At 41.8% G+C, this 19,263-nt stretch overlaps 1 protein-coding gene across 1 annotated transcript in view; it reads right to left on the minus strand.

Annotated features, from left to right (window-relative positions):
• Positions 1 to 5,617, minus strand: part of LOC105012548 (retinoic acid receptor beta) — a 123,488-nt gene extending 117,871 nt beyond the window's left edge. Inside the window, exon 1 of the mRNA XM_010873466.4 lies at positions 5,454 to 5,617. Coding sequence (XP_010871768.2) covers positions 5,454 to 5,613 — 160 coding nt within the window. The 5' untranslated portion in view covers positions 5,614 to 5,617. The remainder of the gene's footprint in view (positions 1 to 5,453) is intronic.
• Positions 5,618 to 19,263: the final 13,646 nt, after the last annotated feature.

Below are 19,263 nucleotides of genomic sequence, written 5' to 3' on the forward strand. Positions count from 1 at the left end.
GTTAATCGTGAGAGTCAGAGCAGTTATCCACAGAGCTGGGGGGGGTCAGGCTTCAGTCAAGGTGTAGTAGGATCACAGCAGGTAGACAAAGGCCCAATGCCCTGACCGTGAAGTAATGATTACAAGTGCTGATCTGGGCTCGGGCCCCTATGTATACTTCTACTCTGACCCAGGTTAGGAACCAGACATTATTTACCCGACACTGGTTTACATAGGATAGGGTGATACGTTGCCAGGACTTACTGTGGGTAAGAATTCAGACTGCAGAGTTTTTACCCAGTGGTAGCTAATTAAGGGTGGTGAAGTAGAGTTGGTTCTGGACAGTATAGAATGGCAGTAGTTACATAATTAAAAGTCTTGCCTCAATTAAGAGGCAAATAGCAGAAGATCTTGTGCAAAAGCTGCCTTTTTAGTTGGTGTTTTAAATGGTCTTATTCATACCAAATTACATTTTCCTTTTTTTCCTTTTCAGTATTTGTTTGTTTGTATTCATATATAATGTCCTCTCAGCACTGTTTTTCTTTTTACTATTTTCATATTTTCATCATATTAAATATGTTTTTTATTTACACTGTATTACACTATACCTTGAAATAAACTATTTTCATCCTTTTACCTGTTAAGGACTTTGAAATGCGTTTTATTTAAGTATTGTGCCATACAGATAAAGTTTCATTAGCATTTGAGCTATCATCAAGCAAAATCTCTCTTTATCATGAAGCAAAATCTCTCTACAGGTATCTTCCCTCTCTCTGTCTTCTTAGATGTTCCCCTGGACATTTAAATGTTGCTGTGAGCAGGTTCAGGGGGAGAAGCCAGTGAACATTCTGAATGAACATTCTGATTTCTCTTCCTCAGATTAACAGTGTAGGAAAACACTAAGAAACTAAGAGAAGAGACCAGGGGGAGTAAGGAATGAAGAAAAGGATAATGGATGACAGGCAGAGCCTATCTGGTGGAGTGGGAACAGAGGTGGTGTTAAGGATGGAGGAAGACAGAGGAGTGGAACGTTGGACAAGCAACCTGTCTGTTCACTTAACAGAGTGGGAACAGTGGGAAAGAGGGATGAAAAAATGGACGGGGGGATGAAATATTGCAAAAGGAAAGACCGACAATATACCTTTATGTCAGCCAGGTGGAGTCAGGATGGAGGGAGAGAGCCCGTACCCACAGCGAAGAATCTGATAGACAGCTTGAAGAGGAAGTGTTGACAGGAAAGACTTTCAAACTTGAAACACAATGCCGCTTACTATATATCAGTATCAACCAACTACATACAGATGGATGACAAATTAAAGGAAAAAAACGAAATAAACTGTATCAGTAAGGTGTTGGGACACCACAAACCTCCAGAACAGCTTCAATGTGCCTTGGCATAGATTCTATAAGTCTCCGGAACATCCCTGGAGGGATGGAATTATCCTAAAGATATTCCCTGGTTTGGTGTTTTGATGATGGTTTTGGACAGGATGGTGGACAGAGCTATTTAAGACGTTGATAAATAAGAATACATCTGTAAAATTATCAGCATCATGATTGAACCTGTTCTGTCATTGAGTGTGCATTTTCTCTTTCTATTTTCTGCATTTATTAACATTCCATCAGATGACTGCATGATACTACATCATGTAAACAGATAATGAAAGAAATCTTCCATCTCGCAAAGCATCTCAACATTTTTACCAAACTGTTACATTATATGACTCTACCTTTCATATGAATTTGTGCATGCCACTAAACTCTAGGAGGCGATTTCCTCGTACACGCATTGAACCTAGTCCAGGACTAAAATTCAATTCCCATGGAGATTTTCCATTTAGCTTTTTTTGTTTTTGTTCATAGCTAGGCTTAATCTGTGACTGGGAAACTATGGGAAGAAGTGCATTTTTCTCTCTCTCTCTCTCTCTCTCTCTCTCTCCTGGCTGGGTCATCAGAGCTCCCTAGGGAAATGGGTGTAGCAAGGAGAGGAGTTTTAAAACTCTGCTGAGACATATGGAAGGGAGGTGGAGTGTGGTCCAGGGTACGTAGGACAGAGAAAGGGAGTCGGGGGGGCACTGAACCTGACCACCAACAAAGACGACTACAAACAGCAGCACATGCTGATGGGATGACACTCCCTAGGGAGTTTGGGACACACTGATTCATCTCTGATATTTTCATTGACTTGCCCATAGTCTCAACGAGACACACACACAAACACGAATTTCTCAGCACATACACACATGTATATCAGGACACGCACACAGGCCCACAGTCTCACAGTCTCTGACTAGGCTCTTCAAAGTAACATCTCTTCTCATATCACTTCATTCAACGTCAACAGTTCAGCTGCATTTTATATCAGTAAGACTTTGTTGGAAATATTCATTTTTCTCCAATTGTTCAGTAAAAAAAAAAAAAACGCTTTGAGCCTTGGTGTCAATCACTGACATAAAGGAATACTCCAAAAGAATTTCTGTTGTTTTATCTGTACTTTTTTCATTGTTTGATGTTTGATGTTGCCCCATTCTTTATCACAACCTTGTCTGACCGTTGACTTTACCTCAGAATGTTACATACCAAAAGTTTTTGTCCCTGTACAATGTCTGATCATCATAGCATTTTGGTATATATTTCATTTAATCTCGGCACAGGTGACCAAGGGAACTCTCTTCCCAGTTCCAACCAATGCCTGATATATATATAGTATGCAACCCAATCATTCTAATAGAATATGCACACTACACCAAAATAAATATTTTAACTTGCGTAATACAAATGCTGAAATCTCTTTTTGCATGCCCACAGTATGCACTGTGGGCATGCAGTCTTTATGAAATGGACTGTCAAATTTGCATGGGCAAAGCTGTTTCTCAAATTCCAGTGTAAGTGAAGGGAAGCGCTGCGCTACAAATAATGGTAAGGATTAGGTAACACTCCAGTGTGGTTAGGTTAGGGTTAAGGGTAAAGTTAGACAACAAAAACAGTTAAGATTTGGTAACATTCCAGTGTGGTAAAGGTTAGAAAACAAAATACCGCACATCTCTTGAGATTTGTACTTGCAAGCAATGGGTTCTGAGTTAATGGCTTTTACGGCCACCGTCCCGACTCACTAGCAAAACGTTACTCTAAAAGCTACATGCACATACTACCGCCCCTAGCGACTGTACTAAACGAACCATAGCGTGGCATGGAAATTGAGGGCATTTGTATATTGCCTACACACAGAGAGTGTATTTTACTTTTAGAGTGTGTATTGTACTCAGTTCGACATTTATTTCTGTGTAGTATATACACGCCACATGTGCGATTGGGCCGATATAAAAGTAGTCAGGTGAAAGATTCTGGGTCAGGGGGTTAATGAATGTTTATTCTAGAGGTGGGTAAAATGTTTTGAGTGCTACATGACTTATGCACCTTTTATGTGGCTCAATTCTGTAAGTAAAGAAGAAGGCCTGTTGAAGGAATCAGGCAGATTCCCCACACACAGAGTGCTACAATCAGTCAAGGAAATTGTCAAGGAAGTTGTTCACATTTTCGAGGCTGGAACAGGGAATTGGGGTTCCTTGTTTGTGTGTGTGGCATTTATCTGGGGGCCACTGCACTGTTATCTGGGGGCCACTGCTCTGTTATCTGGGGGCCACTGCTCTGTTATCTGGGGGCCGCTGCTCTGTTATCTGGGGGCCACTGCTCTGTTATCTGGGGGCCACTGCTCTGTTATCTGGGGGCCACTGCTCTGTTGCCCCTCTTGCCTCTCCACTGCAACCTCTTGGTCTCTCCCCGCTGCTACAAACAGGGAGTAGAATTTGCCGCCAGCGTTGTTTAAATCAAACAGCGCTTCACCTTGTCTGAGAGGCAAAAAAGATGCGTCCTGGCCAATGATAGTTCTGAAATGTGTCCCTACATGTTTCATTCCTCCAGCACTTCATCATGGTAAGAAATGACCGATCTTTGGGGAGAGCACGTTGTCCACAGCAGCTTTGGCATACACAAAATGTGCATTGATTAAAAGTAATTAAACGACTTCACTTAGCTAACTGGCTATTCACTATAACTCTCCAACTCCCACAGCCAAATGTGTGCAATGTCATCTGCTGTAATGAGGCGACACCACCCATTATATCACAAACGGAGATAGAACTCTTCTATTTCACATTTCACATATTTGAATGGTAGAGTTGAACCATTAGGGGCTAAAACAGAGCTAGAATACAAACACATTACAATGTCAAAATGAAGACAATAATTGATGTTCTTCACCATAATTAAGTCTAAAACATCTGGTTTCCCCTAAAAAAGTGATATTTACTGATAGTTACTGTTTAAATATTAATACAATTTGAATAAAGCTTTTGTTTGGCTAGAGATGCAGCAGGAAGAACAGAGACAGCAAGAGAGATGGAGAAAACAATAAAGAGAGAGAAAGTAAAAGACAGAGAGATGGAAAGCGTAAGAGAAAGAACTCAAAATATTTGCACTGACATTGACATTCCTGTGCTGTTATTATTAATTACAGCCCCATGGAGCTCCACAACCCCAGGGAGAGGAAAGAGCAAGCTCAGTCTGCCTCAGAGTGTCTCCTCTCTGGGTTGGCAGAGTGAGCTCCCCCTGGGGTGGAGCTGCTGGTGTGTTTCATGTTGCAGCAGCGGTGGGAATTTGGGGGATCGGAGTGGAAGAGAAGGTTTAGGGAACAGTGGCACAAAGGTGGGGAATGCCACAACGCTGACTGTCAAAACGGCCCTCCAGCGCTGATATTTTGACATGCACACACAAACATACACACACACACATAGTCACTCCCATACATACACACACACAAACAGCATTTGTCTCAGCGGTGTGGTGTAGAGACACACTAGGGGCCAATTACGATGTGAATATAATCTGCTCCTCTATGGCTTCGTGTCAGCTGTACATCAGGATTATCTACTGTCTGATGTGTTCATCATTCCTCTCATCCCACATATTCTTCTGTCTTGTCCATTCCCCTCTTTGTTAACTACTACGTGTGAACAGAGGCAGAAAATGGGTTGTAGCATCCTAGTGAAATCAGACAAACGACTGAATAAATTGTAGTCTACAATCTTCCATATTGTCAATGGGGCCACTTCCTAATCTCAATACGTTCTACATAAAGCTACAATTGAAACAATAACAAAGCATGTCCCCAACTGTTTTGGTAGAAAGATAAGGGATGGGTCTGGAGGTGCGTAACCAGCCAAATTAATGTAGAGCTATGGATGCATAGGATATGAATATTCATGATATTCTATTGTAACCTTTTTAGGCTATGTATTGTTGGTTTACCTTTCATTTGTTTCCCAACACTGGTTGGCTAAGCAAGCTACTATTTTGGGTTCTGAAGGAGTACAAACGCTGAACCACAGTCATGAGAATTCATTCAGAAGTCACTTTTTACAGAATGTCCTAAACCCAACAGGACCGCAAAAGGACCTTGAGCAGACAGAACTCACCTGCAGGCGAAGGAGTACTGCCACTGCTAGAGGGCTGCTGGACCTCCATGCTTGGTGCCAGGGGAGGAGCCGGCCGGTTAGCCATGGGAAGGGCGCTGATGACAGACGGGAACAGGAAGGGGTAGACCCCCACCCCGACCCCAGGCCTATACCGTCTCATCTGCACGAGCTGGGAGTCGGGGCTGGGGGAGCGTGGGGGTCGGGGCCGGGGGCTGGGGGAGCGGGGACGGGCCCGACTGGCTGTCTTCATTTGGGAGCTGGACAGGACAGAGCTAGGGCTGGAGCAAGGGGCGAGATTGGGGTGAGAACCTCGGCTGCTCCTTCGCTGGGTGGGGACGGACTTCCTCACAGGGGGGTTGGGAGGCCATCCGGGTAGGGGTGCACCTGGATGGAGGTTACTGTTCCTGGGGCTGGGCCTGTGGGGCACGCCCCTTCATGGTGTTCCCAGGATGCATTGTGGATGACAACAGTGGAAACTGGGTCCAGAAGCACACTCGCGGTTCAATCACAAAGTCTGAGCCGTTTAATCATGAATCCACCAAGGATCTGGAATAGAGACACACAAAGGAGGGAACATTGTCGGTGGAATCAGAGCAGACCCATTATCATAGAAAACACTTCAGCCCTCATGAAACAGGTATGATCCAATTTCTTCTTAAAATGATCGTAGCATTCACTGGCAGAGCTGGTACGAAAAACAACAACCATAACAGCCTCAGTAACAACAACCACAATAATAATTAGAATAGGTAATATCATTATAGGTATATCACTTCTTACAGACATATGAAAAAGTTTGGGCACCCCTCTGAGGCTGCATAATAATCAACTAAAATTATCACAGTGGCATGCCATTCATTTTCTAATAAAAGCTGAGTACTGGGGTATTTTCCAGACAAAGAGTTTTAGGGTAGCAATATTATGTTGTATGAAATTAAATCAGATGTGAAAAATAGGCAATGCAAAAATGTGGGCACCCCTTGTCATTTTGAATTGAATACCTGTAACTACTTAGCACTGATTAATTGGAACACACACTTGGTTTGGTGAGCTCATTAAGCCTTGAACTTCATAGACAAGTGCATCCAATCATGAGAAAAGGTATTTAAGGTGGCCAATTGCAAGTGGTTGTTCTCTTTGACTCTCCTCTGAAGCGTGGCAACATGGGGGCCTCAAAACAACTCTCAAATGACCTGAAAACAAAGATTATTCAACATTATGATTTAGGGGAAGGCTACAAAAAGCTATTGCAGAGATTTAATCTGTCAGTGTCCACTGTGAGGAACATAGTGAGGAAATGGAAGACCCCAGGCACAGTTCTTGTTAAGGCCAGAAGTAACAGGCCAAGTAAAATAGCGGAGAGGCAAAGGCGAAGGATGGTGAAAACAGTCAAAAACAGCCCACAGACCACCTCCAAAGACCTACTACATCAACTTGCTGCAGATGGTGTCACAGTGCATCGTTCAACAATTCAGTGTACTTTGCACAAGGAGAAGCTGTAAGGGAGAGTGATGTGGAAGAAGACTTTTCTGCACACACCACAAACAGAGTCGCTTGAGGTATGCAAACGCACATTTGGACAAGCCAGCTTCATTTTGCAATAAGGTGCTGTGGACTGATGAAATAAAGATTTAGTTATTTGGTCATAACAAGGGGCGTTATGCACGGCGGCAAAAGAACACAGCGTTCCAAGAAAAACACTTGCTACCCACAGTTAAGCTTGGTGGAGGTTCCATCATGCTTTGGGGCTGTGTAGCCAGTGCCGGTACAGGGAATCTTGTTAAAGTTGAGGGTTGCATGGATTCCACTCAATATCAACAGATTCTTGAGCATGATGTTGAAGAATCAGTCACAAAGTAGAAGTTATGCCGGAGCTGGATATTTCAACAAGACAACAACCCAAAACACCGCTCAAAATCTACCCGGGCATTTATGCAGAGGAACAAGTACAATGTTCTGCAATGGCCATCCCAGTCCCCAGACCTGAATATCATTGAGAATCTGTGGGATGATTTGAAGCGGGCTGTCAATGCTCGGCAACCATCAAACCTAACTGAACTGCAGATGTTTTGTAAGGAGGAATGGTCCAAAATACCTTAATCCAGAATCCAGACATTAGAGGCTACAGGAAGTGTCTAGAGGCTGTTATTTTTGCAAAAGGAGGCTCTACTAAATATTGATGTGATTTTTCAGTTGGGATGCCCAAATGTATGCACCTGTCTAATTTCATTTTGATGCATATTGCACATTCTTAGGGACTGATCTTTAGTTATGACATGGGGTATCTGGAGGACAAAGTCCCCCGAAGATATGAAAATGGTTATAATATAACTTTGCTAGTGTAGCATGTAGGCTAACGTAACGTTAAACCAATGGGCCTCCACATAGTCATTGCGGGAACGTGATCTTTGCACCTTTTAACATGACACAGGATGTCTCTGGTCAGACCCATAATCACGGCCACACATTGGATTAGATCTACTATGGTCCTACCCTGAATAATCTTGTAAAGGAAGATATATTTGTCTCTGATCATCTTAGTATTGATTTTAATGTCCTGCTTAGTGTTTTCCCCAAAAAGGAAAATCATAATATTTGCTCTCGCATCATTAATTCACAGAAGGCTTCAACATTTTCAGCTATTTTTCCTGTATGCCACATGTAGTACTGATGTATCACTAAATAGATTCAACAAACTATGTCAAAGCACTCTTGATGAAATTGCTCCTTTTAGATCTGGGTCAAGGCCTGAAACAAACATTTCCCCTTGGTTAGATGAGAACATACGAAACCTTAAGGAGATGAAAATGGAAAATGACTAAACTACATGTCCATTACATCTCTTTGAAGGAGCTGCTATTATCTTATAATAAGGCAATTAAGGATGTGAAGACTGGGTATTCTTCTGAACTAACTGCAGCAAACTGTCATAACCCAAAGTTCTTATTTAGAACCATGTTGTTAATCCAGCACCAGTCAGGGCCATGGCCTCAACTGCTGCAGATTGTGAAAAGTTCTCAATCTTTTTTTAATCCCAAAATTGATAATATTAGATCTATGATAAAGCATACTGTTCCCTGTATTGAAGTTCCTTACCCCTGTCTAAACTTTAAGTCTTTCACTCCAATTGTTTTAGAAGACCTTTTATATCACATCCCATTTAAAACCCTCATGTTGCTCTCTAGACATGGTACCACCCAGACTGCTTAAAGACATTGGATCAGTAGGCCCTGAAATACTACCATTATAAACAGTTCTCTCTGTACAGGTTGTGTCAGCCTCTTCTTAAAAAAACTAATCTTGACACCTTTGTTTTCAATAACTACTGGCCAATTTACAAACTGCCCTTCTTATCCAACATTTTAGAAAAAGTTGTTGCAAAGTAACTTTTACAGATGGTGGAACACAATTACATTTTTTGAGAAATTCCAGTCAGGCTTTCTTCACACACCGTACTAAAACTGCTCTTGTTAAGGTTACAAATGACTTGTTGAATGCTGACTCAATCTTGTTGTTACTGGATCTTAGTGCAGCTTTTCACACTATAGACTACAACGTTTGAATTGACAGACTTAGAAATTGGGTTGGGATCTCAGGAATTGCACTAGATTGATTCAAGTCGTATCTGTCAAATAGAGCATTTCTATTGTCCGTTAACAATTATACGTCTTCCTCTGTTCTTGTCATATGTGGTGTTCCACAGGGTTACATCCTGGGACCAGTCCTGTTTTCTCTGTATATGCTCCCATTAGGTAGTATAATTTGGCAGCATGACATTTCTTTTAATTGTTATGCAGATGATACGCAGTTGTGTTTGTCAGATAAGCCAAATGACTTGTTCAAGTTGTGTGTTCTGCATAACTGCCTGGAAGACGTTACAAACTGGATGTCCAATAATTTTCTTCAGTTAAACACTGATAAAAGTAAAGTTTCAATTATTGGCACCCCATCTATTTTGCATGAACTTCGGTTGGCTCTAGGATCACTATCAAAAAATATTGTGCCTGTTTTCTTTGATTCAGACTTTGAATGTAATACAAAAAAAAACTGGTGCAGTCATGCTTTTACCAACTGAGAAACATTGCCAAAATAAAATCGGTTTAATCATTTGAGGACACTTAGAGAATCATACATGCTCTTATTTCATCTCACCTAGACTACTGTAATGCTTTGTTTACATGCCTCAACTATACATCCCTGGGTAAACCCCAAGTTGTACAGAATTCAGCTGCCAGACTTCTTACAAGGACTAAAACAAGGTCTCATATAACCCCAGTGTTGGCGGCTCTACATTGGTTACCGAGTAGATTTTAAAATTCTACTTCTGTCTGACCCAGAAGTTAGGCCTCTCAGGACTTCAAAAAAGTGGAGAAGGAAGGTTTTGAGTGAGGAACAGAAGCATTCAATTTGCAGTGGTCTCTAAATTTTAACCCTTCTTTTCCTCACTCAAAACGTTCCTTTTCAACATTTTTGGAAAGGAAATAAAAAGGCACATAGTTCTCTTAATTTTTTCCGGAGCTGTATATTTTTAAAAGCATGATTTGTGTGAATTGAATATACTATTACTCTTGTTAAAAATATGAAATGGTATTACATTTGGTGAGGAGCACATTTTGATTTGTTTGTGACTCGAAACTCAAAGTTTAGGACTTGAGACTTGACTTCTCGGTTTTGATTTGAGACTTGACTTGGGATTGAGTGCTGAGACTTTAGACTTGAGACTTGTAAAACAATGACTTGGTCCCACCTCTAATAACCATCCACATGGACTGCATAAAACCTCTTAAATTCTTGAGTAGATCACTTAGTTCACAAATTCAGTCCTTCCATAATTCTGCCACACCAGAATTCTGACCGAATAGCTAATAGAAAGGTGATATAGAAATAAGATATGTTCTGCCCTCAATACGTAAATGTCATAGGTCAGATAGGTTACTGAAATGTAATTGATTATACAATGTAATGACCATCCTTTGTACTAAAACTGTAAACCCTCCCCAAAGACAGAAATTATAAAAGCATGACCCTCCCCCACTTCCCTCTGTGTCTCATCATGTTGAATTACAATATCTCCCTTATAATTACATGGATGAAAATCTGGATCAGGTTATGATTGAAGAGAATGGGGTTGAAGAGAACCTACAGGACAGTGGATGTCCAGGAACAGGGTTGGGCAGCCCTGCGCTAGACAAACTTGCTTTGCCTTGGTTTTCCTAATTCACTCAGGCCCATAGTATCGTGACATACTTGGAGACCATAAATGGTCATTATTATTTCATCTTTATTGACTAGCAAGTCTTAAATTGACTAGTGAGAGTATAAATATACCAATGGTTCTGGGTTAAGCAGTTACCTTAATAATGGCAGAGCTTCCTCTTCCTTCAAGCCAGGACCTTCAGCATGCACTTGGACGGTTTGCAGCCGAGTGTGAAGCGGTGGGGATGAAAATCAGTACCTCCAAATCCGAGGCCATGGTCCTCAGTCGGAAAAGGGTGGCTTGCCCACTTCAGGTTGGTGGAGAGTGCCTGCCTCAAGTGGAGGAGTTTAAGTATCTAGGGGTCCTGTTCACGAGTGAGGGAAGGATGGAACGGGAGATTGACAGACGGATCGGTGCAGCTTCTGCAGTAATGCGGTCGATGTATCGGTCTGTCGTGGTGAAGAAAGAGCTGAGCCGCAAGGCGAAGCTCTCGATTTACCAGTCAATCTACGTTCCTACTCTCACCTATGGTCATGAGCTTTGGGTCATGACCGAAAGGACAAGATCCCGGATACAGGCGGCCGAAATGAGCTTTCTCCGCAGGGTGGCTGGGCGATCCCTTAGAGATAGGGTGAGAAGCTCGGTCACCCGGGAGGAGCTCAGAGTAGAGCTGCTGCTCCTCCACATCGAGAGGGGTCAGCTGAGGTGGCTTGGGCATCTGTTTCGGATGCCTCCGGAACGCCTTCCTGGGAAGGTGTTCCGGTCCCGTCCCACCGGGAAGAGACCCCTGGGAAGACCTAGGACACGCTGGAGGGACTATGTCTCCCGGCTGGCCTGGGAACGCCTCGGTGTCCCCCCGGAAGAGCTGGAGGAAGTGTCTGGGGAGAGGGAAGTCTGGGCATCCCTGCTTAGACTGCTGCCCCCGCGACCCGGCCCCGGATAAGCGGAAGATGATGCTATGATGCTATGATGCTTCCTCTTCAAAAAGACCTAGGCTCTGTGCTGAGACATGAAAGACTGTTCCGTAACTGCACTGATTTTTTTCACAGAGAATGACGAATGGTTAATTAACCTGTTTTAGGCTATAATTTATGCTGAATGTTGTCAATCTATAGGTTGTTGATTGCCCCCCCCCCCACAAAAAGTATGGGTGTGTCATATGTAAATAAAGATAGCTGCTGCGCGTTCTCACGTCCATGGCTTAATCAGATTTATCGAACTGCGATGACATCCTATGCTCTTTTTGGAGAGGAGCCACAGTTTCGTAAATCACACTTGGAGATTATAGTTAGTCTCTCCACTCGCTTAGAGTTTTCTAGAATGAGGGTCAATATTTTTTTTATTTAACCTTTATTTGAACAGAGTATTGTGATAAGAAGCAGACATTTCTCTCTTCACACCAAAACATCTGACCAAAACATTCTGATGTACGTTCTGATGTAATACTTCTTGAAGCACTATGATAAAGATCTGTTCCTACCTATTTCATGAATGGATTTAAGATATTATGCTTATTTAAAAAAAGCTTATTTTTTATATTTTTTTAACATTGCACTCCTATAATAAAGGTGTGAATTCAAAATGACACTGACCTTCTTAAATGATCAAATCTGGGTGTTGGACCATTCTAAAAGTCTATAAGTGAAAAAATGAAGGAAACTGGTCTTGAAGATGAGGCACCTTAAGAGAATACTTTATTTAAAAACAGACACTGTGTTTGTCGGTATTCAATAATTTTGTTTAATATCTAATTAAAATACTACTAATTTTGATGTTTTACAAACTATATATTTATTTGAAACTATAAAATATTTTAATATTAATATTTATTTGTTGTTTTACCTCTCTTGTTCTAACTCCTCCCACTCTTGCACCCCTTTTTGGATTTTCTCTCACTGGATTTTGAGTCTGAGCTCATTGCAAGTAATGCTGCAGGTTTGAGGCAGGATGCAGGCGCACAGAGAACGAAGGACTTTTAATAAAAGAACAAAAACTACCAATGGACATTAGTAAATAACTGAGATTTAAGTGGAAGGCTGTAGGGTTCAATAAGAGATAGATGTATTTTCTCTTATCCTTGGTATCCTCTTAATTCATTTATCCTTGAGTATCGATCGAGTGAACCTTAAAGGACCTTTTCATTCGTGCTAATAGGGAAAAACCATTTTTGTATAGAACTTTCAAGTGAACACATCCTATGAGTAGAATGTAAAATAAACAAGAACAGGTCAGGCAGTGGAATAAAACCATGAAAACAGGCTTGAGAAGGCTCATACCAAAAGCTTCATGTTGGGCACCATGGCAACACAGATGTCAATAACCAAGAATTTTCGGAGATCCCTAGCAAATCATTGTCAGCAGAAGATTTACCACTTAAAACCTCTCTGATTTCCAGCCAATCTCCCTGGTCCTCTGGTTTCTGCCTGCCTTTCTTCCGCTCTCCCCTGCCCTCTCCCAATGGATAAGGAGCAGTGTAGGAAATGAGTGGGGAGGAGCAGAGGGGCGGTGGAGGCGGAGGTGCCATCAAGGCCCAGTGGTAAATCCTTTTTAACAGAGTTATATACTGCCGTGGGATAATGGTGTGATAATGGTGGGATAATGGTGGGCATGAGACACTAATCTGCAGTTAGGGTGCTGTTAAAGTGATGTGGTACCACACTTCATAATGAACGACCTCGCGGACCGATAATGTACCCCTTGTCATTTTACTGCCTGGGATGCACTGTCTGAGGAAGAGAGTGATGGGGGGGTAGAGAAAGAGGAACTGGAGAAAGAGAGGGAGAGTTGGGAGAAGGAGAGAGACACCTTGTGAGGCGAAAACGCTCCTTTCAGCTGTGGCAGTGTACCTGCATAATCCATGCTCAAATCCGCAACAGCAGTATTCAGTGAACTCATAAAGAATATGCCGCATGTTACTACGAACAAGCAATGCAGTTCAGCCCATTCAATGTCGCCCCAACCAAGGTGTCTATAAAGAGAGGGAGACCCATCTGCTAATCTACTCCAATGCGTGTCGTTGCAATAACATGAATACTGTCCCAGTGGTTTTGTTCCCCCAGTGGTTTTGTTCCCCTACTATACATGTTAGGGAGCAGAGATAGGCTGTTGGAGGGCTCCGCGGGGGAGAATGCAGAATATGTACACAATCCTAAGTGGTTTGACGCTGCTGCTGTTGCTTCACGGCCTGCGGTAACAGCGAGGAGGGATCATTGACACTCAATAGCAGGTTGAAGAGAAATAGGGGGCGAGAGACCGAAGAGAGAGAATTTACTTCAGGTAGGTGAGAAAAAATAGAGAGGGTAAAAGAGAAGGTGAGAGACAGCGCAAGAGAGAATACACTTTAGAGAGGAGGGAGAGACAGCGAGAGAGAGAGAGAGAGAGGGGGGGGGGGGGGGGGGGGGGGGGTAAGAAAAGTGACAGCTCCCCGTCATTGAGCTGCTGTCTGTCTGATTCAGGAGGAAACTCTCCTCTGGGGGCCACTGCGAAACGAAATCTGACATTGGAATTGTACGGAGAAAACAGGCACGTATACTCACACACGTACAGAGACACACCTGTAAACACGCAAGCTCACAAACACACACAAACACACACAAACACACACACTCGACTTCACCTGAATAAGACGTTTATTGTTATCTTTGATGGGTCCTCAACATGAATATGAATTAGACAACATTTTCACAAAGCTCTTCATGTAAATAAATTAAAAACAAGATAATACTTATTCATGTTGGAAAGAGTGTCTGACACGTTTTGATCAACATTACTTCCTGGTTAGATGAGCAGTATACAAAAAAGCAGAATGGCTTGGAGCGGATGCCTAGAAGAAAGGCTTGCAGTGATCTTAAACTTTCCTCAATCCATTGGGAGTTGCTGCGATGAAAGAGATGCAACTGAAAAACTAAATTGGAGAAGGAAGAAAAAGGGGATAAATATTTTAGTATATACAAAAATAAATATTTATAAAATCATGTTTGAATGTTAGTTTCACCAAAGGTATTCTTGTTTGTATGTTGTTTTCTTTATGTGTTAATTACATCTTCAAAGTATTTTGGTTGGTTTGTTGTTGTCTTCTCTCTGTCTTCAGAGTTTGTTCATAAACTAGTTTTGACAGCTAAGTAAAGACATTGATTTCGACTGGATATACTTTGGATAGGGTCAAAACTTCTTGATGGGAGTGAACCTGCAATCCTCGAAGCTGGAGCAAATGGCTTATGGCATAAGCCTACTTGAATGAAAAAGAGCTCACCATTTATCCCAGTGGCTGGTATTGAGGGTACTCCAGACGTCCAGGAGATCTGACAAACTCAGAAAACTGCATTTAATCTGGTGATCACTCTGCTGCTTCAGAACAACATTTAGTATATTGATATGCTGCCACAATTTTTTACAGTAAAAACATGAATAGGGGCCGGGGAGATAAGGACATAAGGCTTGAGTCGGTTCTCAGATGCTGAGAGCAATTAGCACCTCTTTCAGCCGTGTCCTGATCAGAGCTTATCATGTTCACACAGGGCAGTACTTTCCAGAAATACTAAGTCCCCCAGACCAGCAGGTGGCAGAGGCATACATGTTTTACATTTTGAATAGTTCTGTCTTCTTTGTTTAGGTACATTGGATGGAAAACGCATTAATTTTCAGCCTGCCACCCCGATCTACATCTACATTCTAGGACTAAACTCACTTCTGTGTTGATGGCTCTGGTGGACAGCAATGAGACGTCTCTGTACGTCAGTGTTGGTCCTGGGACTCTGTAGTTGTGGAAACTAGTGGCCGGCCTCAAATGTGGTGCCAGGCCTCAACTGTGGCCTCAATCCTATGCTGGCTCTGCTGACTGGTTCCAGGGACTATTGTGGTAGAAACTGTCCATATTTGTCTTGCTGTGCCTTTTCAAACAACACTACAAGGTGCTGCCTTTCCGGTCTAGTTTTCTACCTGGACTGAAGTTCTCCCACAGAATGTCAAAGTGCAAAGGAGATGCTGAAAAGGGCTTTTGGAGCAAATAGAGTTTGTAATGACATGGCTAACGAATAAACATAAGCTACTTGATATATAGCTAACACAGCAACCACAACAAAGTATAAACAAAGCCAGCTACAAACAGATGTCAGAAGATATGTTGTTAGCAAGCTAGATTACATTAACTTGCTAACGTAAACCGTCTAAAGTCACACACAGTTAGCTAACAAAGCTATCTATTTAAACGATTACTGTAAACTTTGGACGGACTTGAATATGACAAAGTCACTTTCTGACAATACTAAAATACATCCATGGTGTCAGATCGATGCCATAAAGGTTGGCATCAGATGTTAAAGTACTAAAAGTAAAAATGTACTAACCAGAGGGAGGCGATATTTCTTGGTCTCTTTGACCTTCACTACCAATTCCTTCTCCTGTTTTCTGATTGGCTTAGAGCTAGTCCCTAGAGGTGAGTGATTTAGCTTGATGAAACGCTAAGCACTAGTCGCTAGCAATGGTTGGTCAACGAAACACTGCATGAGGTGAGTTAGTGATCAAAGATATGATGAACACCAAGCGATCACAAGGTTTAGAACTGCCATAGTGTGCTATAGCCTTTAGTTTGGCTTTTAGCGTATCTAAGATTTCATTTCACTGGTGTACAGTAATTACGTTTAATGTTATTGTTCAAGTTACACACATACAGCAGTTCATACATGGAACCATTAAAATAATTGACCACTCATGATGACAAAAATAGTCTAAACAAGCTTGTGCTAATGCATCTATCTGTGCTAGGGTACTTCACTGTGATAAAGTACCTGCAATTAGGCTCCTGATGTGAAACATACTTGTTCAAATGTTTTCAGAGCAACTTAGACTGGAAATAAAGACGTGATTGGAAGGGAAATAGAAAGGGACTGTATTTGGAATGGAAAAAAGCTTTCAACCCATTTTTGAAAAAAAGATTATTCCTAGGGGATCAAAGTGGATCCCATGGTAACTGCAAAACAACTCTCCTGAATAGATTTCTCTGTGTAGATCCAGTCCTTCATTCGTCCCCTTTCCACTGTTCTAGTCTGTGTTCTTTTAGACTCTCAGAACAGTCCAGAAAGTTCTGCTACACAGAGAAAGAAGAGAGGAAGAGAAGAGAGAGAGAGAAGAGAGAGAGAGGGAGTAGCAGAATGGGAGGTTTAGTGAAGGAATTATTTATGAAGTTTAATTTGGATATGTAGTCACAGCCTCCATTCACACTGATAGCAACATAATAACAATGAGATGGAGTAGGCAGTGAACCATAAAGTATATAAATAGAACAGATCCTGTAAATATAACATCCCTGATAAACAAGCCATTGTGGGATAATGGCAGTTTGATACGGTACCTCTCGAATGAACCGGCCAGCTCGATGCTCCCAACATCAACCTTATAGTCAGCTCTAGCACACACACACAACCATACACATACAAACACACACATAATCACACAAACACACGTACAAGCGCACACACCTTCTGCAGCAGGCAGCCTAGCCGTTGGGTTGTAACCAAAAGTATTTGGTTTGAATCCCAGAGCCCACAAGGAAAACAATTGTTCGATGTTCCCTTGAGCAAGACATTCATCCACTTACCAAAGCTGCAGTTGATATTGGCTGATCCTGACAGTGACCCAAGTATTCCAGGGGTCACAGGGGAAGTTGGGATATGCAAAACCACACATTTCCGATCACCATTCCCACCGACCAACACCCAACAACACACACACACACACAGTCACACAGACACACATGAACAAAACTCTGTAACACTGCTTCCTAACTACCCTGCCTGGGAGAGAAAGGTCAATAGAAGTGAATGGCATTACAACTATTGACAGCTTCATCAATCAAAGAGCCTCCAGCCCCGACAGCCCAACGACAACCATTGATCCTAGATTAATCATCTAGGGATCAATTACCAAATCATTTACGCATCATTTCCGAGCCCAGCCGCCAAATCAAAGGGCCCTGGATCACGCCCCTAAGGGAGAAATATATAACAGGTTTACACATAGAGAAACCCCAAGTCAGACAAACTGTTCTGCTAACATGCTACGTTCATTATTCATCCAGTGACCAGAAACCATCCAGCCTGCAGTGCATTGCATTATTAATTTCAGTACATGAATAAGGTAACTTCTTCAGATGGCTTGATATGATCATTTATATATACATATATATATATATATATATACACTCACCTAAAGGATTATTAGGAACACCATACTAATACTGTGTTTGACCCCCTTTCGCCTTCAGAGCTCCCATTCCACCACATCCCAAAGATGCTCTATTGGGTTGAGATCTGGTGACTGTGGGGGCCATTTCAGTACAGTGAACTCATTTTCATGTTCAAGAAACCAATTTGAAATGATTCGAGCTTTGTGATATGGTGCATTATCCTGCTGGAAGTAGCCATCAGAGGATTGGTACATGGTGGTCATAAAGGGATGGACATGGTCAGAAACAATGCTCAGGTAGGCCGTGGCATTTAAACGATGCCCAATTGGCACTAAAGGGCCTAAAGTGTGCCAAGAAAACATCCCCCACACCATTACACCAACACCACCAGCCTGCACAGTGGTAACAAGGCATGATGGATCCATGTTCTCATTCTGTTTACGCCAAATTCTGACTCTACCATCTGAATGTCTCAACAGAAATCGAGACTCATCAGACCAGGCAACATTCTTACAACCCTAGAAATGGTTGTGCGTGAAAATCCCAGTAACTGAGCAGATTGTGAAATACTCAGACCGGCCCGTCTGGCACCAACAACCATGCCACGCTCAAAATTGCTTAAATCACCTTTCTTTCCCATTCTGACATTCATTTTGGAGTTCAGGAGATTGTCTTGACCAGGACCACACCCCTAAATGCATTCAAGCAACTGCCATGTGATTGGTTGTTTAGATAATTGCATTAATGAGAAATTGAACAGGTGTTCCTAATAATCCTTTAGGTGAGTGTTTATATTTATATATTTATATAAAGATATATATAGTCAAAAGGTTGGATACACCAACTCATTCAAGGGTATTACTTCATTTTTACTATTTTCCCAAAAAGTTGGGACACTGTGTAAAATGCAAATAAAAACAATGTAATGATGTGCAAAATATTTATCCCAGTATTTAATTTAAAATAATGCAAAGACAACATATAACATGTTAAAACTGAGAAATTGTATTGTTTTTGGAAAATGCATGCCCATTTTATTTGATGCCAGCAACACGTTTAAAAAAAGGTGGGACAGGAGCATGTTTACCACTGTGTTGCATCACTTCTTTTAACAACAATGTGTAAGCCTTTGAAACTGAGGAGACCAATGTTTTTCCATTCTTGCTTGATATAGGATTTCAGCTGCTCAAAAGTTCGGGGTCTTCTTTGTCATATTTTATATTTCCTAATGTGCCAAATATTTTCTATAGGTGACAGGTCTGAAATGCAGGCAGGCCAGTTTAGCACCCAAACTCTTTTACTACAGAGCCATGCTGTTGTAATACATGCAGAATGTGGTTTGGCATTGTCTTGCTGAACTAAGCAAGGCCTTCCCTGAAAAAGACGTCATCTGGAAAATAATAATAATAATACTATATAATATAATTAAA

Source organism: Esox lucius, chromosome 10 (assembly GCF_011004845.1).
Source record: "Esox lucius isolate fEsoLuc1 chromosome 10, fEsoLuc1.pri, whole genome shotgun sequence".
Taxonomy (NCBI): domain Eukaryota; kingdom Metazoa; phylum Chordata; class Actinopteri; order Esociformes; family Esocidae; genus Esox; species Esox lucius.